The sequence below is a fragment of the Silurus aristotelis genome, assembly GCF_946808225.1.
Source record: "Silurus aristotelis genome assembly, chromosome: 18".
NCBI lineage: Eukaryota > Metazoa > Chordata > Actinopteri > Siluriformes > Siluridae > Silurus > Silurus aristotelis.
Genome location: NC_139591.1, coordinates 7,726,651 through 7,751,833, shown reverse-complemented (window position 1 = coordinate 7,751,833; position 25,183 = coordinate 7,726,651). Strand labels below are relative to the sequence as shown.

At 40.2% G+C, this 25,183-nt stretch overlaps 2 protein-coding genes across 3 annotated transcripts in view; one reads left to right on the top strand and one right to left on the bottom strand.

The window, feature by feature from the left end:
* Nucleotides 1–25,183, top strand: part of cblb (Cbl proto-oncogene B, E3 ubiquitin protein ligase) — an 85,516-nt gene that overhangs the window by 31,669 nt on the left and 28,664 nt on the right. For both annotated transcript variants that reach the window (XM_083567569.1, XM_083567570.1), the window contains exons 4-6: nt 11,756–11,902; nt 19,780–19,936; nt 24,491–24,612. In XM_083567569.1, the coding sequence (XP_083423695.1) occupies nt 11,756–11,902; nt 19,780–19,936; nt 24,491–24,612 (426 nt within the window). The remainder of the gene's footprint in view (nt 1–11,755; nt 11,903–19,779; nt 19,937–24,490; nt 24,613–25,183) is intronic.
* alcama (activated leukocyte cell adhesion molecule a) overlaps nt 24,988–25,183 on the bottom strand; it is a 106,063-nt gene continuing 105,867 nt past the window's right edge. Inside the window, exon 15 of the mRNA XM_083567631.1 lies at nt 24,988–24,997. The gene's annotated coding sequence lies outside the window, so the exon portion shown is untranslated. The remainder of the gene's footprint in view (nt 24,998–25,183) is intronic.

Below are 25,183 nucleotides of genomic sequence, written 5' to 3'. Positions count from 1 at the left end.
CCTAATTTAGCTGTGGTTCAAGTTCCTGCTTCTTAACTTAAAACCAACAAAACTTCAAACAGAAAGTCATTCAGTTTGTAAAGACTGACACAAGTCCAGGGTGTGCTGTTTTTCTTTATATATATATATATATATAGCTGAAAGACTTTCTTAGATGAAAGAGCATTGTGCTGCTTTTTAAATAACCAGCTTGTTTGTAAAAACTGCGTACAATTCGCGTTCTTGTACACAGTCATGTTCATTCGTCACGCAGGTTTATTGTGTATGCAACAGTTGTTTGTCAGAATGGACCATCAGACACGCAGGAATCTGACAGTGTGATTCATTTGTCAGCGTGTTTGTCAAAATTAGGCCAGAATTAAATCTCGCTAGAGAACAATACATCTTGTTCAAGTCAGGCTTAATAATATGCTGTTGTGTGTCTGTGATAGAGATATAGACAGAGTGTTTCATCCTTCTCGCTTGGTCTTTGGTAAATGAGTGCATCAAGGTTTAGCTGGCACGGGAGGTGTGTGTGTGTTTGTGTATATGCGCATGCATGCATACGTTTGTGTGTGTGTGCGCCATGTGTCCTTCCACCACTGTAATGGAAAAGCTATTCAATTTATCTCCTCTGATCATATTCAGTGGTTTTATAGTGTGTGTGTGTGTGTGTGTGTGTGTGTGTGTGTGTGTGTGTGTGTGTGTGTGTGTGTGTGTGTGTGTGTGTGTGTGTGTGTGTGTGTGTGTGTGTGTGTGTGTGAGAGACTACTGCCTGTAGGGGGTACTTGGTAAACCTCATTTGTGTTGTGGCCCTGACGTGTGCTACAGCCAGTAATCAGTCTTTTTTTAGTGTGTGTGTGTGTGTGTGTGTGTGTGTGTGTGTTTCAGTACATCAACTGGCTCACTATGAGGTGGAACAGTCTGGCTGACACCCTTACTGGCCACACACACACACACACACACACACACACACACACACACAGACAGCTTGGCTAACAGAGTGTTGGCGTCTGCCAGGTGTTTTACTGAGGAGTCCCACCCCTGCCCTGGTGGGCCACTTCCCCCTGGGAGCATGCTAATGAAGGAGGAAACCGCACAACAGCACAGCAAACACTGATGACCTCATGTTACCTTGGGGTGATGCATATCTGTTTTTCAATTAACCTAAAAAAACCCCTACAAATGCGTATCCTGTATACTTTATAGTTATAGAGGTTAACATACTTCAGCACATTTTCCTTTTAAATGTATAGTAACTGCTCACGGAGTTTAACAGCCTGTTAGCACTTCCAAAACATATAAGAAAGAGTCTGGACATGTTTAGACTTCTCTCTTTACCTGCTTCTGTTAGAATTTTAATTGCACACATTGCACACATTCCTTGAGTTGTGTATCTGTTGGCTGATACTGAATAATCCCTTGTGTGACAATTCAGAGGCATGATACTGCCATGTTTTTTTTTGGTTTTGAACACCCTCAGATATCAATGCAACATGAGCCTGTTTACTGCTTCAAACAACCTCTTGAATAACTTTGTCGCCCGCAGTGATCCTGGAATTAAAGTACTTTTAAGTTACATTAATGTAAAACATCTACAATAACTATTTTTTTTACCAAGACAATAGCCTCTGATGCTTGCATGGCATTAAATCTATACTACTACTACTACCACCATTTTTACTACTACCATGGATCCTCTGTGACCCTGACAACGTTAAACCAGTTACAGGCGACAAATGAAGGAAAAACTTCAAGCTCATCATGTGGTAGCTCAGTGGTTATGACATTGGATTTCTAAATGAAAGAATCTGAGTTCACCACCAAGCTGCCTCCTGCCCCCCTAAACCAGGCCCCTAACCCTCAACTGCTTAGTTGTTTAAAATAGAAGTCTTTTTGGATAACAGTGTCGGCATCCAAATAAATGTAAATATCAGTCTTTATACAAGAAAAGCAATCAGATTGCAATCTGGGATTCTCTGATGGATTTTAGGAGTGTACGAAAAAAAAAATTAAAGTAGCATTGTCTAGACATGAAATATTTTAAAGGATTGGATTAATCCTACTCACATTCTAGGGAAGTTCTGAAACTCTGGGGGGGGCTCTCATTTCAACATGCTGTGCACAAGAGAACGTTCGTAACAATCGTTTAATGGAACAATTGACTTTTCAACAATTTATTAAACAAAAGAAAATCCGCTTTATAAAGCATGAGACATAATTAGGTATGAGGACATACACTTTGTTCCACTTTCACTTCTCATACTTCAGGTTCTGCAGGCTCAATAAAACACATGTGTTTTTTTTTTTTTTTTGAGTTGAAGTTCTCATCTAGTAATCTATTGAACTACCTGCTACTGTGTAGTGAATTTTTGGACTGAATCTGTAATACATAACCCTGTGCGAAACTGTACACACCGTCATCTGATCAGCATTTTAGAACCTAATGTCCCTGCAGATAATTTTGGATAGAAACCAAACGAAGAGGACGTCGGCGAAGCCATCTGTTCTATTAGCGAAATATGGAAATGAGTTCAGTCTTTTGCAAATCGACGGTGTGTAAGGAAATAATTTGAATTATTATTTGCCCGTTTTTGCGACCGTATGATTACTTTGGTCTGTTCCAAATGAAAAAGGAGAGCAGATGAATTGGAAAATTTCCATTTCGTTCAAGTCTACTATCTCCTTGTTTTTTAGGCAATTTGTGAGTAGCGTAATTTAATTTAAGGGACGAATCCGTCCCTTTTTTATTTATTTTTTATCAGCAGATATACCTTGTGCTTGTTTCCTGCCACATCATCTACAGCAGTACTGTACTTTCTTTGGCACACAACCACTATAATACTAGTGTTGAGAGAATCTTTATGATGGTGTTTGTGTACATTATTGGTGTGTCTGTGTGTGTTTTAGGCGAATGTTAGTTACATTTGGAGAGAATTGGCAGAATGATCAAGCACAGGTGTACAGGAAACAATGCGCACAGTCCGTTAGACTCTGTAAACAGGTGGCGCACACACCATTTTGAGAATTGTGGGTAAAAAGATCTGTGCTTTTTTTTTTTTTTTTTTTTTTTCCTTTTCTTTCCCCCTTGATAGTTTTCTTATTGAAAGCTGTTTTTAACACAAAATGCGATAAATGGATTGTTATAAGATCTCTGCCGTTTTTAAAGTTATTCAGAGAAAACTTGGCGCTTATATTGGCATTAATGCGTGTTAGCAGGGCCGCATATGGTTTTGTCGTTGGCTGTTTTTTTTTTTTTTTATGGTCTTTTGTACCAAATTCCACACAAAGAAACAAAATCCAATAAGAAAAACAGGTTTGGAGAGACTTTATGCTGCCAGATGTCACATGCAGCGGTGTATATGTATCATAATGGTGGGCTATGTGTCTGGATAAGAGACTGTTTCTCTCTGGTTCACTCTCCCTCTGTCTCTCTCCAGGTCTTTGTGGCTAAATGGTCCAGCTATTAATCAAATCAATGGTTGCTCTCTGCTGGGACATGCAGCATATACTGCAGCGAGACTGAAACCAGAGTATCGCGCTGAATTCAGTCCAGCAGCCACACGCTTGCACAATCCAGCATCCACTTTTTTTTTTCGTGGCTCGGAAAGTCGCCATCAGCCAGGCGGCTGCTCCTGGCTCTGCAACGGGGAGATAGAGTTACGAGGCATGGAAATGATTTGATTGTAAAAATGAAAATGTTCTACAACACATTTGAGAATGTGAGGATTTGAGCGTTTTGATGCGTAAAAGATGTGTGTGTGTGTGAGAGGGAATTTCAGTATCGTATCTTTCTTATTGAATGTGCTATTCCAGGGGTCTCCAAATGGTGGCGCACAATTTAGACATGTTCCCAGAAAAGTATACTGTACGCACAAAAGTTTGTGGACACCAGACCATTCGATTTGTGTGCTTTTTTTTTTTTTTAAAACATCCCATTCCATATTTAGTCTCCATTTGCTGCTGTAATAACCTCCACTCTTCTGGAAAGATGTTCCACTAGATTTTTGGAGTGCACTTGAATGAACACAGATTTGGGCTCCTTCAGCCAGTAGTACAGTCATGTACTGATGTAGGTGAGGTGAAGAAACCTGGGGTGCAGTCAGCGTTCCAATTCATCCCAACAGTGTTCAATAGGGTTGAGGTCAGAGCTCTATAGCAGGCCACTCAAGATCTTCCACTCCAGCCCATGTAAACCATATCTTCCTGTGCTAGTTTGTGCTTCAAACATTGTGGTAACAGTTTGGGGGAAGAACCAGGTATGGGTGGAAAATCTTGTCTTTGAGGATGCGTAGCCGAACTACAACATATGGCAGAAAAACGGGCTTTAGTTCAGCGACTCTAGTCATCGCAGCATTTTGTACCCGAGCCAATCATGTTGCTTCTATGTCTCTCTTATTTACCCACAAACACCACAACAGACCTGTGATGAACTTCATAAGCATCATAGTTACTCCTTTAATAGTAACTTCTGGCATAAGCAAGCGTTTTTTATATATATGTTTGTTAAGTAAATGTAATTTAATCTTCCTAGTATTAGACCATAATAAATATTCTAGTGAGTTTTTGATATGATGATTTAGATTTTTTTTTCAGCCAAATTTCTGAAACTTTTATTTTAACAAGTGTGTTCTGTAATGTTTCACTCAGACCTCCTCCATTCACGAGGAAACTGGTGCCAATTCCGATTTCACAGCTAGAGATTTTTTTTTTTTTTGTGCTGGCACAGTGATACTCTGCCACATGCCACACTGGCGTTTTATTTGAGGTGCACACAGATGTCATTTTGGCTTGGAGCTAACTTGTGGTTTATCTGATTAACAGCTACATACATTCATGCTTTATTGGTGTTAATACAGGGACATACTTGATGTGTCATTTGTGGATCATGTGTTGCAGGGTTGTTACTCTTCTGTAGTTTAATATTGGCAGCGTGAGCTGGAATAATTGACGTGTGTGTGTGTGTGTGTGTGTGTGTGTGTGTGTGTGTGTGTGTTTGTATGCAAACCTAGAGGGCGCTACGTGTAATTTGCCAAGAGCACACAGGAGCCACGTGGCAGCGACTAAAGACGAACCACGTCCCAGCTCTCTAACATGTCTATATATGTGTGTGAGTGTGTGTGTGTGTGTGAGTGAGTGAACGTCTGCGTTATAGAGATGAATGGATATTGGATGTTGGAGGCGAATAAAACCACGTAATTGATGGTGGGAAAATCCAGGCAGTGCAGCGTCATTTCATGAAGTCTCCATTTCATCTGGAGATGAGAAGAAAGGACACCTTAACCCTGTACTTTGCTCTGATCAGCCATTACAGCAAAATTACCCATGTTTCAGCACAACACTCTCGTACTTCTGCCTTCACTGATGATGATAATAACAATGAATGATGGCTATTTTTGCCCGTTCCGCTGGCCGGCGCATAGCGACGTCTGGCCCCTCCCCCGAGAGCACAATTTGCCATTTGTCATGTTTTATACAGAGTTCAAGTAGATTTCCATTATCGTGATATGCTAACGAGGACGACGATAAAACCGATGCTACGCAAACTAGATTCATCTACTAGACCTCCCGAATCTGACTTTAATAACGGCCACAAACCTCCACAAGAACAATCCAAAATCTTCATCCCATAAGAATAAAGGTTATTATAACAGCAAATGGGGATAAAGGTGGGATGGGATTTTCAAAAAGCACACTAAATCTTCTCCAGGTGCGAATGGGCGTGTGCTTTGCATGTTACCTTGCGCCTATACTCCATACCTGCGTTCCTTTCTAGAATCTATTATGACCCTAAACAGAGTTTAACGAGGAGGAACAAATGGACGGTCACATGATCGCACCGGAACAGAAGTGAGTGGTCACCTGTTGCTGAATGAGCACTGAGTCACATCCATCCCTTCACATTTCTTCCGACCACCCAGCATGCACGGTACAGATCATGAACACACACACACACATGCAGTCTAGGCCTGCTGAGTCATGTTATACTGTGTGAGTGGTGCATCTGTTTAGGCACATGGCACAGTCTTGACCTTGGGGGGGGGGGGGGGGGGGGAGTAATTCAAAAGATTAAGAAGATTTTAAGAAACCAGAGCACTGAATTGTGCTGAAATTGATTGTGTATTGACCTCCTCGTAGCGCTCGAGATTACCACCACCAAGAATGCCAAGGGGTTTCCATGAACCGAACAGAAAAATAAAGGGAAAGAAAATCCTGTTTGCTCAACATTCATGCCAGACGAACTGCATGCGTAATATTATTCGGAAGAAATGCGGGAGCTCCAACTAATGTTCACTTCAAATTAGGGGAAAATGTGATCTAAGTGACTTTAATCATGGAATGGGTTGCTGGTGCCAGATAGGCTAGTTTGAGTTTTTCAGAAACTGTTGCTCTCCTGGATTTTTGTTTTACTCTCAGAAGTCTAGAGTTTAAACACAGAACACATCCAATGAGATGCAGAAGTGTATGGAAGGCAGAGGAAAATGGGGCAGATTTAAGTCAAGCTGACAAGACTGGAGTAACTCAAATAGTTACTGCTGACAACTGTGGTGAGCAGAAAAGCATGCCAGACCAAACAGTGCAAATCCAGAATGATACGTCATTCATCGGCCAGGCATATTTTTAGGCCACCGATCAGGCATAACATTATGACCACCTGCCTAATATTGTGTCGGCCCCCCTTTTGCTGCCAAAACTCTTAAAGCATTAACACTATTAACCTCTTCAGCAATTTAAGGTACAAAAGTTCGTCTGTTGGAAGCTTCGCTCCCCACGTGCTTCAGTGAGCCTTGCCTGCCCATGACCCTGTTGCTCGTTTACCACTGTAACTTCCTTGAACCACTTTTGATAAATACTGACCACTGCAGAGCGGGAACCCCCCACAAGAGGTTCAAACGTCTCGCCATCACAATTTGGCCCTCGTCAAACTTTCTCAAATCCTTATGCTCACCAAAATTTCCTGCTTTTTACACCAATATCCCACCCACTAAGAGGTGCCATTATAAAGAGATAATCAGTGTTATTCACTTCACCAACCATAATGTTATAATGTTATGCCTGATCGGTGTATGTCAGTGATAATTGATGAATGAAAGGGAATATTTTTTTTTTAAATTTTGCATTAGTAATATTATTAACCCCTGATCAGTGCAAAGAAATAAGGGTTGAAACGAATCCTTGAGTAATTCAAATAGACATTCGTTCAGACCATTATACTACAGATGGGGCATTGTGTTTCCCCACGGATCATTATTACTGACGCGCAAACACTGTACAATACATCAATCTTTGTATTTTTTTTTATTTATTTATTTTATTTATTTTTTTAAGTAATTTGAAATTTTTAAAAAAATTTATATAAAATGTATATTTATGTATATATTTGGATTTTGATATGGCAGTTAAATGCACTGAATGGGTTTAGTTTTCAGTATGCTATTTCAGCAATAAAATGAACTTTTTCTAAAAAAGGAAACAAACTAGTTAATTTTAAGAGACCTGCCTTATTTGCTCGTCTACTTTTTTTATTGCGCTTTAATAAACAAAAACGACGTCTTATCCGATTACTCGATTAATCGACGGAATAATCGAAAGAATGTTCGACTTCTAAAATAGCCGCAGCCCTAAATGAAATCCATGTATTTTTGTACTTTTCTTGTGTGGTATTTACACATGATCAAGCAGGAACTGAAGTACTTCCTTGTTTACTTTTATCTGTGTTTATTTGAGTTGGCAGTGCGTAGGTACAAGTTCCTCTGAAACAGTTCAATCTCTGACGGAATGAATTATTTACGTTAGAACTTGCGTTCATGCAGACCCTGGACTTTTGACGTGTTCAGAATTACAATACAACTGCTTCTTTTGAGATCAAATTGCAAAAGCAATGGAATTCTTCATCAGAATGGTGTGTGTGTGTGTGTGTGTGTGTGTGTGTGTGTGTGTGTGTGTGTGTGTGTGTGTGTGTGTGTGTGTGTGTGTGTGTGTGTGTGTGTGTGTGTGTGAGAGAGAGCAGGTGCGTGTCTGTGTGGCAGGCAGAATATAGGGTATATGGTTGTGTACTGCATTTATTGTTTTGGTTTTAATGCAACTTCTCCTTTAGGCTTAGCAGGATTTGTGTGTGTGTGTGTATAGAATATATTATATATACACACACCATGTCTTTGAAGCAACCTTTACATATTATCAGTCCATGTCAGGTTTATAGGATTATATAGTATAATATAGTGTGTGTGTGTGTGTGTGTGAAATGATAAAGGTTAGAGTGCTGTCATAAAAGCACTGATTCAAAAGAAATGAAATTCACGCATTAGCTTCCCTGGCGCCCCAATTAGCGTGACCGTGTATTCAATAATGTGGGTTTTGTTGGATCATGCCTGTTTGCATCAGAGCTCATGCTATCTCTCCTGTACAGACCGGACAGAGGGAGGGTGAGTAAGTGTGATCGTGACTACACGATGGCCGTCATCACCGAATTTTCTTTAAGGAGATGCCTGTTTGTTTTTTTTTGTTGTTTTTTTGCACAAAGCTAAAAGGTCTTCTTGAACCTCGTCCATCTTTTGCTTGCGTATTTTAGCAGGCTGTTCACATAAAAGCCCAAGCTGCTGAAACCTCAGAGTTTGTCTATAGACAGTTCCTCAATCTGTCTTCGAATGCTTGGCCGGATGTCCAAAGTGTTGATTCAGTGTTTGTGGGAAGCTGCATCTGGAGTACAGGATGCGAAGCTGATTGTCTTGTTTGTTAGATCAGAGTCTAAAGAGGTTCGATCTCTACACCGTGTTGAGAACTGAGCATTAAGTTTAAACCGGACTAGGGGGAAAGATAGAGAGAAATGCCGTGGCGTTTAGGGCAGCGGTCCCTTTTTTGCGACACGGACTGGATTAATGTCAGACAATATTTTTACGGACCGGCCTTTAAGGTGTGGCGGATAAATACGACAAAATAAAATGATACGAGCGGCATAAAAACTGGTCTTTTCTAAATATAATAATGAACATGAATCCCCTGTTGTATTTTGTTTATGTTGCTAGCTTGGGGGGTTCAATTTAGCGTAGTATAGTAATGTACTATACGGCTATTTACACACGATGCCTCATATGACACTCAAAGCCAACCAGCTTTTTTTTTATTATCCGGAGAAAATATGCATCTTGTCAGAATCCAATGTCCATTAGACACATTTTGTTACTGTAATACTCCCTTTGAAAATATTTTATTCTGTTGATACGTTTAAAAAGGTTTTAAATCAAGTAAATGCTAAGTTCTTCTGATATACTGGTGTAAAGTGAAGTGATGTGTTCAGGATCTTTTTGGCTTTGTTTGGTTAAGTAAACAGTACATTTACATTTATGGCGTTTGGCTGACGCCCTCATCCACGGCGACGCCCTTATCCACGACGACTTACAACTGAGCAGGGGAGGATTGATTAAGGGCCCAACAGTGGCAGCTTGGTGGTGGTGGATTTGAACTTGTGACCTTCCACTATTCCAAAGTCCAATGCCTTAACCACTGAGTTACCACCTCCCTCAACAGTGATACAGAGGCCAGCTGCTGTGACTCCACCACCACCACAACGCAAAACAAAATTGTACAACTGAAAATGTGCCTTTTTTTTGTGATTTAAGGGGGAAAAAATTTACTACAGCGTTTTAGTGGCATTTTTAAATACAAAAAAAAAGCATAGATTACGAGACTAAAGTCGTAGCACTATGAGATTGAGAAAAATCGGTTTGTGCGAAACTGTTTATGCTGTTTTGCATAAAACGGATGTGGAAGATTTGGTAAAATCCTACTTTAGGTTTCGATTGAACTCCGCATCAACACGGAGTAATAATTAGTAAACGGACGATGCAGCGGTTATGTAGGAAACTTAATTTAATCCCAAAAACCCAAAAAAACAGACAGACTTTGAGGAAAATGCCTATTTTTTTTTGATGTCTGAACGATGGTAACCTCTGTGTGCTACTCCACGATGAGATATTGTTTCTCAAGAGACGAATGATGATTAAAGAAACCGACCCTGAAGGAGTTAAACATCGTCACGCCCTGCGCTTTATTCCCATAAACTAGGATTTTATTTTTTTTTACGGTGCCACAAAATTTGCTGCTGAAAAAAACGATGAACTTCAGATGGTTCAGATAAAGGCTTTTTATTAATACACAAGTTCATGCACCTAATCCAGAAATTCAAAAACGTGTGTGTGAGGGAAAGCGAGGGAAAGTGAATGGGATTGTAGGGAGAAATTGGGATGCTCAGGTGCCTTTGAATTAAGGTTGTTCCACAAATTGACTTTGAATGTGTGTGTGTGCGCAAAGTATCCAACCCTCTAAGGGGCTAGTTATCTGCCATGTGCAGTGCAGCTCCTAGCAGCTTTGCGCCCCAGGCATTATAACTCTACCTAATTGAGCGTTACCTGGGTGGGTGTGGGTGGGGTGGGGGTGGAATAGAGGAGGGATTAAGGGGAAAGACAGAGGCGCAGACATGCACATAGAAAGATCTAAAGAGAGAAAAACAGACGGACAATCGGAAAAGACAGCCACACAGAAACCGAGAGGAACACAGCGAGAAATATTAGGGGTTGCTGCTGAGCTGATGGTGTCATTATGAGCTATAAATGCCACAGGGACCAAAGCACTCCTAAAGTTGAGGGCTGTGGTGTTAGTGATGTAATAAATACTTTTTATATTGCCTATAACTCCCGGAGTGTGTGCGTGTGCGCGTGCGCGTGCGAGCGTGTGTGTGTGTGTGTGTGTGTCAGTCACACCCTGTTGTTATGCTTTCTTTTTTCTCCTCATAGTGTTAAGAAGCGAGTGTGTGAATAAGAGAGAAACATCTGCAGCTTAAGTGTGTATTGGAGCAGCTTGTGGGGAAGAGGGTAGTGTTGGTTTATCGTAGATCTGGTCCCTGTGTGGGTTTTTATTATTATTATTATTATTATTATTATTGTTGTATTCTATTTTATTGGGTCCGTCACCATAAGGAACTGAAGCTGTTTTTTTCCGCTTATCACTTAATGGGCTGAAGGTTGCAGATGTACGTTTTGGAACAACAGGAACTGATTGTACTCGAGGGCGTGGCTGGAAACGCTGTCCTGTGTTAACTGGTTCCATTGGCCATACAAATTATAGTAAAGAAAATAGAAAAGGGTGCAGTTTTAAACTGGATAAATAATTTCTTTCTGTTCAAAAACTAAAACCGGGTGTGACATATTTCCCATGCTGTTTATTTTTGTCGTTGCAGGATATCGTGATATCGCCGTAATCGTTTTTCTTTTATTGCGCCATAATTGTTTGAGAGAAACAAAACACTTTATGGCACCAATGCATCAAACTAGAACAGGCATCTGTAATGGCATTAGTGTTTATTTTGTGAGGTTTTTATGACGATGCATTTCTCAATATCGTTGACAGAATGTAGATACTCTACATCCATCAGACACGTAAGTGAAAAACATTAGTGCCACGTGATCACTAATTAGTGATGCTCTATACACTCTTCTTCCTTTCATTTGTGCCTGAGCTCATGACTGGGATGGGATGAAGGGGGAGTTGGTGTTTATATTGTCACTATTGAAACGCCTGACACACACTAGTTTAGCTTATTAGCGCATTATTTCCACTCCTGTTTAAAGGGCATGCGTTGGCTTCGCATGACAGGTTCAAGGACAAGCTGTTCCATTCCTCATTTTGCATCCCCATCTGTGTGTGTGTGTGTGTGTGTGTGTGTGTGTGTGGAATACTGAACGTTGCTAACAAATTACTTTTTTTTTTTTATGTCTAGACGGAACCTCACCAAGCTGTCACTCATCTTCAGTCACATGCTGGCAGAGATTAAGGCCATCTTCCCTGAAGGCCAGTTTCAGGGTGACACCTTTCGCATCACCAAGGCTGACGCTGCAGAGTTCTGGAGGAGGTTTTTCAGTGAAAAGTAAGATTTAATTCCTCACTAATGTAAAATCTATATAAATAATATTATTTTTTTATTTTATTTGTTTTGCATGTTGTAACCGCTTTATTTGAGCAGATCCCCATATATTTTATTCAGAAACTAAATTAGAGGCACACACTTGTCTTGTCTTCGGATGCTGTAGCATTACATTTTCTCTTCACTTGAACCAGAAGACCCATTCCAGCATGATAATGTTCCTGTACACAAAACCAGCTACATGGGTCCCCTGGTGGTCTAGTGGTTAGGATGCAGCGCTCTCACCGCTGCTGCCCGGGTTCGATCCCCGGTCAGGGAACCAACCCCAGCCACTCTTAACGCCGGTCCCAAATCCAGATAAACGTAGAGGGTTGCGCTAGGAAGGGCATCCAGCCTAAAAACACGTGCCAAATCAAACATGCGGATGATCCGCTGTGGTGACCCCTAATAGGAGAAGCCGAAAGAAAGTTTACGTTTTATGAAGATATTCTTTACATGGGTTTGAGTGGAAGATCTTGAGTGGCCTGCTATAGAGCTCTGATCTCAAACCTACTGAACACTGTTGGAATAAATTGGAATGCTAATGGATATTATGACTGCAAATGAGGATTAAATGTTTAAAGGGATGTTCAAAAATCATGGAATCTTATGGTCAGGGATTCATGACCTTTTTCCATATGGTAACATTTACGCCAGGGGTGCCGGAATCGTTGATCGCAAAGGTGGTGTTGGTAGATCTTATGACATTAAAGAGATGCATTTTTGTAGTAGGTAGATCATTTTGACTTGCTCATTTTATAAGTGGCTCGCATGCTAAAAGTGAGCGCACCCCTGACTTTCAGCAACATTATGACTTGTGAAGCGAATAACACCGATTATCTCTTCATCATGGCACCTGTTAGTGGGTGGGATATTATTAGGTGGCAATTGAACATTTTGACCCTCAATGTTGATGTTTGAAGCAGGAAAATGGGCAAGCGTAGGGATTTGAGCGAGTTTGCTGTTAATGCTGGACGGGCCAGGACTGCTTTGGCAGCAAAATGGGGTGGACATAGTGTTATGCCTGATTGGTGCACGTTTCCAGTCATTTGTTGTCCTATCTTTTGAGATGCGACGCAAAACTGATTTGAGTATTGAGCCCCTTAACTGCTGTGTCTGCTCGGACGTGGGGATTTTGGGGTCAAATTCAAAACTACCTTATTTTTTTCCCCTCACAATAGTACATTTCCTCAATTTAAACATTTTCTATGTTATTCTGTGAATAAAATCCAGATTTGAGATTTGCACATTTGCAATTCATTTTCCTTTACATTTTACACGTTTTTGTTCTAAAACAGTCCCTAGTGTATTTATATTTCTTATATCCCTGCATTATTTTTTAGTCATCATATGCATTATAGCAGCTATACGCAGCCCTTCATATTGTAACATGCTGCTTGTCTAAAAGATTCACAGCTTGTTACTCAAAAATCCTTTATTATAGACTTATGTCGTAGCAAACTTAATGAAACAGCTTTAGCATTTGAGTGCAGTGAAGACTCATTTCCTAAATCTGGTCTCCACAGGAAGATTGACCATATCATGGAAAAACAAAATCTGTTAAATTTGACTTAATTTTCCCAATCAGATTCGAGAATTTGCCGCACAACCAATCCAAAGCTCTCCAATCGTCCTTCACCTTGGTTGTGTTGCTGTTTTCAAAATGTCAGATGCACCACATAGTTTGGGTAACTTCTGTTATTTTATACACCGCTTCCCGCAGTGCGATGAGAAATAAAACATTCATCACCCAGCAAGAGATATTTGGAACTATTTAGTTCCTTTACAGATCGTGGAAACTTTAGCAGAAACACGTGTTTAAAAAAAAAAGCGAGCACACAGTCACGCGATTAGGGCCCGACACTGTCAGGCAAGAACACTATAAACCTGACAGAGGGACACATGATTTCCATGTAATTATGCTCAGTCAAGCAGAACGTCTGCATATGATGAAACTGAAACGTCTAAAATCTGTAGACTGGGCCTTGATTCTCCCCCCTCTGTGAGCACTGGGAGACTGAATGAGTTGAGGTTAGGAGGCCGGTCAGGCATACAGGATTGAAGATTTTGATTCAGTGCCTGGATTTTGCATACAGCTGCAGAGATAATGGTCTGGATCAATCTGACAACCTGTGTGTGTGTGTGTGTGTGTGTGTGTGTGTGTGTGTGTGTGTGTGTGTGTGTGTGTGTGTGTGTGTGTGTGTGTGTGTGTGTGTGTGTGTGTGTGTGTGTGTGTGTGTGTGTGTGTGTGTGTGTGTGTGTGTGTGTGTGTGTGTGTGTGTTGTTTTGTCTATTTGACTGTGTTTGTCTTTTATGATCTATATCAGTGTCAGCTGTTCTTCTCTTTTAAGTATGCCAAAAATGATACACATGGGCAAAAGTTTGTGAACACCTGGCGATAAGATTCCCATGTGCCCTTTGAATAACCCTTTTTCACATTTAATCCAAATTTTTCTCTCATAACAGACTCCACTCTTCTGGGAAGGTGTTCCACTAGATTTTAGTGTGTTTATATAGATTTGTGCTTATTCAGTGTTAGTATATTTAGGTTCTGATGTAGGGTGAGGAGGCCTGGGGTTCAGTCAGCATTCATCCTGAAGGTATAAAACAGGGTTAAGGTTGGAGCTCTTTAGCAGGCCACTCAAGATTTTCCACTCCAACCCATGAAAAGCGGATCTTCACAGATCGCACGCTTTGTGCACAGGGGCATTGTTATGCCGGAACAGGTTTGGGTCTCTAGTTCAAGTGAAGGGAAAATTTTAACCTGCTGCTTGTGAGGTAGATCTGAGAGCATAGAAGATGAGTCAGGCGTGTGTCTGTAGTGTGTATTCATACTCTTTCATACACACACACACTTCCTGCAAACTGAGTGAGTAACAGTGTGTCTTAATCAATTATGAAAAGGCAAATCTGCCAGAGGATTTTCTTTTCGTAGTTGTTTGTCATTATTGCCTTCTTGTTTTCTTTGTCATTCTTGATTACTTTATTGTTCTCCTTGCTCCCTTTCCCTATTTCTTTCTTTGTCTGGCTTCTGTTTTTCATATCGTCTTTCTTGCTTCATATTCCTTTGCTTGCTTTGTATATTTTCTTTGCCACTAGTGGAATTTATTATTATTTTTAACATTTTGGAGATTTACACAAGTGTTACAGTACAGCCCTAGTGGCGTATCAAAATAATGCACCGATTTACTTTTGCTGTATAGTAATAACGATAATGTTACTACAGAATATACACCAATCAGGTATAAATCTTTGACAACCTGCCTACTATTGTGTTGGTCCAATTTGCTGCCAGTTGCGAGCGTTAACTTCTTCAGCTCGTTTGTTGGATCGGACCACGTGGACCAGCCTTCGCTTCCCAAATGCATCATTAAGCCTCGGCCACCCAGGACACAATCGCCGGTTCACCACTGTTCCGTCCTTTGACTACTCTTGACAGATACTGACCACTGCAGAAAGGGAAGAGCTACAGTTTTTGAAATGCACTGATCCAGTCTTCTAGCCATCACAATTTGGCCATCCTCAAACTCACTCCTTACGCTTGCCCATTTTTCCTGCTACTAACACATCAAGTTTGAGGACAGAATGTTCACTTGATCCCACCCACTATCAGCTGCCATGATAAAGAAATGATCAGTGTTTTTCACTTTACCGGTCATAATGTTCTGCCTGATCGTGTATATAAGTACATGCTGAAACTTCATCTCTTCAGTGACCCCTTCCTCGCATCCTCAGATGTATATAATAAACCCTATTAAATATCTGCTTATTTAAACCTGGTATGTTGGCAGCAGTGAAAAGCGTTTAAATTCTGCTTTAGTCACCACACCACAATTTTGAGGGTTTCGATAGAGTTTCCGATTGAGTGGTCACTGCGGCTGCAACAACTAATCGATAATGAAATACGATGTAAACGAATGCCATTATTGATTAGTTGGGCTGCTCAAGTTACAGGTTAGCATGACGGTAAGATAACAGCCACTTGCGAAATGAAGAGTACGGGTCAGTCGGCAGCAGGTATAAAAACACTCTGGTGTCATGAATGAAGGCAAAACATCAGCACAGTAAGCAGAACTGTATAATCCTCATCATGTAAAAATGGTATAGTTTAATGAATGCTATTTAATGAATGCTATTTTGTAAACTATTTGTTTGTAACTTCAGGACAGTAGCACCGGATCTGTTCTGCCGCGAATCAGCTCGCTCGATTCTAAATCTAAAAGCAGCAAATACCAGCAGCAGTAAACGATCACATTTTTATCAAGTCTGTTAGTTTGCTGTGCTTCTTTTTATAGCATTTGCCTGCTGCAACAGTTAACTTATGTTTTCAAATGTGATTTACTGCGGCTTTACTACGTTTAAATGCTTGTTTACTATGTTTGTATATTTAATTTATTCATATATATATATATATATATATATATATAAATAAATATAAATAATTTAATTATTATACAGAATTAAATGAATTCTATTTTAGATGCTTTTACAATTTACACTTTAATTTCTATTTATTTTATTTTTTTATACACAAAGAAACAACTCTGCATGAGTGTATCTGTTTAAATGAGAAATCCCACATGCACTCAACAACAGGCAGCTACTATAAGCTGTAAAATGTCTAAATTAAAGATAGTTCATCTCGATATCTGGCTTTTGCATTTTTTATTTTTTATTTTTACTTCTATACATAAATGCCCTGTTCTATGTAGTTATAATAAGCTGAATAGATGTTATGCGATCTTTCATTATCACACTTTTAAAATGGAATACAAGGTTTTTTTTGTCTTATTTATTACATTTTAGTTTCAGCTGCGTCCGAGTCAAGCAACATTGCACATCATTAGTCACTAGAGAATAGAAACGCAAAAAGTTTTTCCTTCTCCTTCTTTCTTTTTTTTTTTTTTTTTTTTTTTTTTTTTTTTTTTGCACTGTGTATTATACTACAATAGACCCACTGTAATCCCACTATTCTCTCCTTTTGGCTTCGTTTTGTTTGCTGTGTGTCCTTTGTGTCGACTGGCTCGGCCTCCACCTGTTATATAATAACTTCAGTGATGGTTACTTGTTAAACAGCCCTCTCGTAGTGAAGGAGTCTGTTTGGAGCGATTTGACAGTGATTGTCTTATCGCCCGCTCCGTTTTAGAATCTCCTTCATTCTTTTATCTCATTGTCAGCATTTGACGGCTCACTGATTTTGTCCTTCAGCTCATGGCTCATGACTCGACTTTGAACTGGCACCAGAATGTGTTTTTGATCGGGACGACAAAGCAGTTCCATATAAGGGTGTCTGCTAAATCGCCAAAATATAAATAGTCGCCGCGTTTGCACCAGACAAGTTCAGATCCTCACAGAGTTTCCACACAACACACTAATGTTAACCCTAACAACAGAACAGCAACGAGGAAGTCATGAGTAAACGCTAGATCTATTTCTTATTCACGGTTCGCACCAACCAGGCCTACTTCTTGCATTTTTAGCTGTGCTTGGAAAATGTGACTGTTATTAGCCCCTATTGTGGAAAGATTGCTGTTCTGTCTGATTTAGTAAAGAAGGAGCTTTCATCAAATCTACATGTTTATGCAGTACCCTGGTGAGAAAGATTCTTAAATAGTAGAATAAGGTAGAAAACTTCTCAAAGTGGGGTTTGTGAATCATAGGCAGGGCGTCTGCAATTTTCTTACATACGCAAGAGTGGTGGAACTGTTATTTGTTTTAACCAAGTTTCAATCCTAACCAAGCTGCTCTGTGAATAACTTCAAGCGGGTTCGGGTTCAGTAAGGATAAATATTCGTTTTCATTAAGTTAACATGTGCTGTACGGATTTTATTTTACAGTCAAGCACATCCCAGGATACAACACATCCGAGACGCCCTGTTCTGATCTTTTTTCTCACCTTCCCCCCCCTCACTCTCCACCTTTGCTCTGGGTCTAATCCATTCACAGAACTGCGTGCGCGTCTGCGGGAAATTGCGAGCTTCACATACACAGCACTTTCAGATCCTTCCACTATTTCTGCCCGTACTGCTGACTGTGGCCTATTCCGCTTCTGTCTCGCAGAGGAAATGATTTCTGCTGGGAGAGAAGCAGAGAGAGATCTGCTCGGCTTCTTTTGCTGAACACGGGCTATTCCGTGCTTGTAATAAGGTCAGAGGTGTCCAGTGCCAATAGGAGACTGACTGAGTGAGTTTATGTGAGTTGAAACCTCTGAGCGATGTGTTCAGAGAGGGGTTTGGGTATTCAATGGCTACTAGTCAGATTTAATAGTAAATATGTGAAGGCAATAAACAAGGGTATATTCAACTCTATACAGCGTTCTAATTTCTTCAACAACAAAAAAGATCTGAGTGCATGACTTGTGGATCATGTGGCGACAAAATGGGAACAAAGAAAGGAACCAAAAATAGGAACCGAGTTACAGAGGTTAAGATTGTGGTTAGGTGTAGGGAGTTGTTATTAACCTACTCTACTAATGAAATCAGTTTGTCCCAATTGATGGAGTTAAACCATTTTTTTTTTTTTTTTTTTTTTTTTTTGTAAATTCAATCTTATTTGGCAAAAAAATGGTCCAGTTATTAATATGAAAGTTTACAAATATATGAGAGATATTTTATACCCCAGTAGTCACATGATCCAGGCTGCTGGTTATGCCAGATGATCATAATAATATTGATGATTCCTAACTAGCATAATAAACATTTTATTTAGTATTTATTTTTTGTATTAACTTTTCATATGTTAACATTATATACAGAATATTTAATATTTGAAACAATATTTTTACGGATTAAAAGCACATCTGGATTAGCATCTATCTATCTATGGTCGTATATGTGGTGTATATATGTATGTGTGTGTGTATGTGTATATGCGTGTATATATATATATATATATATATGTGTGTGTGTGTGTGTGTGTGTGTGTGTGTGTGTGTGTGTGTGTGTGTGTGTGTATGTATGTATGTATGTGTATATATATATATATATGTGTATGTGTATATATGTGTATATATGTATTGAAATCCTCAGGATGCCCACACCCACCCACCCATGCATGGTATGTGTTATATTATATATATATATATATATATATATTATATAGTTATAGTTATATATATATATATATATATATATATATATATATATATATATATATATATATATATATATATATATATATAATATAACATGCATGGGTGGGTGGGTGTGGGTGGGCATCCTGAGGATTTCAATACATATTGTACTCGAAGGCATTCTTTGTCTGCATTCTTGCTGCATTACCCAAAAATAGCCGTTCATGCTGAAAGTTATCTTGGCCACTATGCCTGCAGCATTACTTTGTATGGACGGTCACGTCCTCTCTGTCAACATCAGATAATGTTGCTTTGACCTTTATTTGTTCTCTGTGATCGCTATGGGTTGGTGTATGTGTCATAGCAGAGTCTCACACGTTGCCTGTTTTGGTGTGCGTGTCTGTTCGTTTGCATAAATGTATTAAGATTCTATGCCTCCCTTTGTGCACACAGCATCTGCGGTAAAGCTTCAGTGTGTGGGAGAGATGCTTGTGAGGGGGCGATGACATTCTCACTTTTATGGTCATTCTTTTTCTTTCTTTAGATCATTTTCTTGATACATGTCTGCAAAAATGTCAGACCATCATCCACTCTTTCAGAGCTCCAGCATCAGGTGTATGCCAAATTTAAAAATGCACTACTTCTTTAGAACAGTAGGACCTTTTGCTGGAAAAAAATGTAAAGCAATGCTGCCTAGTTTGTCTGTGAAACATCCAGTAGTTTCTGAAAAAAACGTTTGTGTGTGTGTGTGTGTGTGTGTGTTGCACAGGACAATCGTGCCATGGAAAGTGTTTCGTCAGTGCCTTCACGAGATGCATCCCATCAGCTCAGGCCTGGAGGCCATGGCCCTAAAATCCACCATCGACCTCACCTGCAACGACTACATCTCGGTGTTCGAGTTTGACATTTTCACCCGTCTGTTCCAGGTACTCTTCTTAACCAATACTTTTTGACACCCAAACAAAGTCTCTTTTGTAGCAGGGACTAGAACATATCCGGATCATATTTTCATATCAAAGAGCAGATCATTTCTTGGTAATATTTAAATGTCAGTTGAAATGTCAGGGGGACTCAGGGCAAAATCGCAGTCATAGTGAAAGTGAAACTAAGGGATCTCCTCCCCTTTTTTGTCATTCTCTTTCCCCTTTTCAATCTCCTCACCGGGGTGGTTTAAAAAAACAAAACAAAAAAAAGACACTCTTTCTTTGTGAAACGCTGCTGAACATTTCCAAATCCATCAAAACACGTAACCCAGTGGTATTTCGCTGTATGAGTCGGTGACCACAGAGCTGCTTCAGACACGGGTGATGGAAAATGGAGCGCCAAAAGTGGGGAGCACCTTCCGATGTTCTCCCTCGCCCCCTCTTCTCACTCGCTTTCTCCTCTGGGGGTGGTGTTCTGAGGAATCCCTGAGTTACACATACGGTGATCATCTTTACAGTAAAAACAATTTGCGCGGGTTACCTGTGAACCCGTAACACGTGATGGGACATGCTGTCGTAGGAAACTGGTAAATGATAAATGATGTTACATCACCCTAAGCTAGATTCTTTTCCAATAACAGCACATCATGAAGGATTTTTTTTTTTTTATATTTTATATTTATTAGAGAATCTTTACATTTTTAATGGGTTATGCTCCATGTTTTGAGCCAGTTTTCTGCGATTATGTACATTATTTCAGCTATAAACAGATCTTCACCAGCCTCTTACCCCCTTTTTTTTTAAAAGAAATAAAAAATACACAAAAACCTGTGAAATCACCTCTGTTACAGTGCCTGTGAAAAGTCTGAAAACACCTGGTTTTTGAGAGACACATGCTTGTTCCTTTAGTTTCTATGCAAAAAACTAGGTCATTTTTGAACATATGAAAGATTTAATTCGACCAAATAAAAATACAAATGTACAGATGATAAGCTGGTATTCATGCTAAGGGAGGATTTTTTTTTTAACTAACAATTAATCACACTTGGCATCCACTTTTAAAACTTGATCATTAGTTAGAAATTTCTGTCTGATTTTGTGATCCAGTTCATCCCAGAGCACTTCAATAGGAATTAGGTGCGCTGACTGGGCAGGCTGTTCCATCATAGAGAACACTCCAGCTGACTCTCGTCATTATTTTGTTTTTATCCACAATTAGCCACCATCCATATAAAATTGCATGCCATTGAAATATGCTGGTTCAGAATTCCTTTCACCCGGAAGTCTCCAACCATCCCTGCTCCAAAACAATACTTAATTTATTACTCTTAAAATGTTCTGCTTGCTATAAACCGATGCTGAACTGTGTGTTGGTGCTAAATAGTGCAAAACTAGTTCAAAACAGGCTTTTTGTTTGCTTCAAGTTCAAATCAAGTTCAAATTCAAATTGTATTTGTCACATACATATAGAGAACGACATGCAGTGAAATGCTTTATATGACTGTCCAAAATTTAAGCGTGAGGAACGGAATAGAATATAAGGATAACAAAATAAAGTAGATAAATAAAAAAGTATAAATTATAGAAAAATATGGATATACCTGAATGAGTATTGACAGAGTACAAATGAAAGTGATTTAGTGTGTGACTGTCCTTAAAGTGTCCATGTGCAGTGTGTTGTGGTATAAAGTGACTGTGCTGTGCAAGTTCAGAGTTGAAGTGCAGTCCAGAGTTAAGTTGTCATATAAAAGTGCAAAAAAGTTGTGCAGAAATCTGGCATGCGGGAAGAAGCTCCTCCTCATTATCCCTGTGTTTGCTTTCGAGGAGCGGAATCGCTTCCCTGAATGTAAGAGAGAAAAGAGTCCATTGTTGGGATGGATGAGGTCCTTCACAATCTTCCTGGCCCTGGTCCTGCACTGCGTGCATGTCCTGCAGGTCAGGGAGCTTGGCGCGGATGGTACGTTCAGCTGACCGCACCACCCTCTGGAGGGCTCGCCTGTCCTGCATGGTGCTGTTCTCGATCCAGGAAGTGATGCTACCAGTCAGGCCGCTCTCAATGATGCAAGTGTAAAAGGTCCTTAGCACCTGAGAGGGTAGAGAGGGTAGTCCCTTAAGCGTCTCAGATGGTACAGACGCTGCCGGGGCTTCTTTACCAGGGTGTTGATGACCAAGACAGGTCCTGTGTGATGTGAACATATAGATACTGTAAACTGTCCACACTCCTTACTGGGGTCCCGTTGATGTTTAGCGGTTAGTGGACTTCAGCACGAAGCAGGAGCAGTCATACCATCAACTTCTCAGTCTTGCTGATGTTCAGGAGAAGATTGTTCTCCTGGCACTATCTCTCCAGGTTTTTAATCTCCTGTAGGTAGGCCGCCTCATCGTTGTTGGAGATCAGACCCACCACAACAGTGTCGTCAGCAAACTTGATGATGGTGTTGGAGTTGGAAGTGGCCACACAGTCATGTGTGTACAGCGATTACAGCAGGGGGCTCAGAACACAACCCTGGGGCGCTCCAGTGCTGAGAATGAGGGTAGATGAGGTGTGTTTTCCCACCCGTATGGCTTTGTGGTCTGTCGCAGCAGGCTGAGTCCCAGAACCTCCAACTTAGAGATGAGCATGGAGGGAATTATGGTTGTAGTCCACAAACAGCATTTTTGCATAATTCCCCTTTATTCAGTCATACATAAAAAGGAACCACTGATTTTGCTAAATGTAGCAAAAAGTAAGATATTTGACTTGGAAATGTATAAAGTCGAAGTAAAAGTCTCATCAAATGGAAATACTTCAGTAAAGTACAGATACGCGTAAAAGCTACTTAATTACAGTAAGGAATTACGTTGCTGTCCACCGGAATTCTTCTGTTGGAGCCAAAAATATCACATTTGGATACAGAACATATAAACAAAAGGAACATGCGTGTGCCTCAAAAACCAATATAAAAAAAGTGTTTCCAAACTTGTACAAAAAACACTGACACTGGAGACTCCTTCCCAAAAATGATAAATATGGTTAATATTAAACCACTCTGTACGTTGTTGCTATAGAAGATTATATAAGAACAAGACCATTAATATAAACAGTGATTTGCATCACAGCAGTCAGTTCTGCTCTCAAGGCATCGAAGCCATTTGACCAGTCAGATTTAAGAATTCACCAGCCATGGTGTGGCAAAATTACTTGATAATAAAAAGTGCACTCATTCCCCTTTTACACTTTATTCAGCCCAGAAAGCAGCGGTTTGTCTCCCTGGCAGGGCTTTTGGCTCTTTTTTTTGTGGTAATGACGATGCGTACGTTGTGGTCAGAGTTCAGATGCTTTGACTGAGGGTTCCTGTAAATTGAATCTGCGACACGGTATTGATTTCTGTTGTGTTAGAAATCTCACATCATGCTTTCACAGAGGTTGATCTTAACATAACCCACATTGGGCTCCTAGCTGTTTCTGCGTCCTCACATGACCTCGACTGTGCCGAACAGCTGACTCCGCAGCTCAAGCGAACAAATATCATCTTAATATTGCGATAATGTACAGATCCAATACAGTCTTCTGAGAATATTTCTGGTACTTTCAACACTATTAAACTCTTGTTACTCAAAGATAAAAATATACTGTTTCATTATTATTATTATTATTATTATTTTTTTTTGCCATTTGTTTTTATGGACAATAAATGTTCGTGTAGTCAGACCTGATCATATTCTGCACAATTCAGTCTAAATGAATCGATAACTGTTTTGTGATATTTGCGTGCCACTCACCGTAACAATATATCAGCAGATCACGTTTCGCACGCGCATCAATCACCACAGTAAAAAGCTTGCTTTTTTTTTTACTTTAAAATGGCATCAAACGCCACTTGCATGCTTCTGTAGCTTCATATAAACCATAGAATTAAGTAGGTTTTTTGCTTCCTGGCTTTTATCTCAGTTCCACTATGGTTTAAGGTCAAATGGAAATTATAGCCTGGAGTAGAAAGATAGTCTGGTTTGAGGACCTTAAAATGAACGGTGGCAGATTTTTTTTATTTAATTTTTTTAAAATAAATGATTCATGGTTCCTTATTGATCGGCAAGCAGCAGGATACTGAATAGTGTGGAAATGATGAGTCAGCACTGTTGGAGATCTGTGGCGGAGAACAGCGATCATTATGCGAGTTCTGTTCGAGGAGCCTGTGGTGCTGACTGATCATTACTGCCTCCCTCTTCAATGATAAACGGTTCAGATATTCTGAATAAATATGGCTTTCTCCATTCCAATTTTGCCCTGCTTACGTGACCTTGAGGGACTCGGACGTCACTCGGCATCAGATTCCAGCACCAAAACGGCAGCCAGGCGCCCATCCTCTCTCTCTCTCTCTCTCTCTCTCTCTCTCTCTCTCTCTCTCTCTCTCTCTCTCTCTCTCTCTCTCTCTCTCTCTCTCTCTCTCTCTCTCTCTCTCTCTCTCTCTCTCTCTCTCTCTCTCTCTCTCTCTCTCTCTCTCTCTCTCTCTCTCTCTCTCTCTCTCTCTGTGTGTGTGTGTGCTTATGTTTTTTTCTCTTTCTCTCTCTGTCTAGCCCTGGGGATCAATTCTGAGGAACTGGAACTTCTTGGCAGTGACTCACCCAGGTTACATGGCCTTCCTGACGTATGACGAGGTGAAGGCGCGACTGCATAAGTACATCAACAAGCCGGGCAGGTACGGCCAGATTTCTGATTTTCATCACATTACTAATTTAAACATTTCATACATCTCAATACTTCAGGCCAAACAGGGTGGATCTATCAGCACTGTGATGAGGATTTGCTCACTCAGGTGTGTGAGAGCAGTGGAGAACTAAAAGAACACTCCTAGTACGTACTCTGTAGGGTTCAGTGGGGGGATCTATGGGGAAATAACTGTGTGTGTGTTCAACTTGGAAGCTGTAATCGATGTGCCATCTGCTGTGTAACATGCTGCTCAAGCAGCTGTTTTTTCCATTTTCTCCAGCAGACGGCTGCTGAGCGAAAGGGGCTGGGCCGAGCCGTTAGCTAATTACAGGGGGTGAAGAGATGAACAGAAACAGATACTCTCCTCCTCTCTTCTAATCTGCTCCACTCTGCTTTCCTCTTCTCTACTTTTTCCTTTCCTAGTGTGAGGTCAGTGCTGCATATAAACAGTAGCAGCATCGGTGGTATTAAAGGGACACTCAAGCGTTTTCAGCCTACTCCATTTTTCTCCCACATCTGTAGTGTAACCGATACTCACCAACAACAAATTCAACATGTTG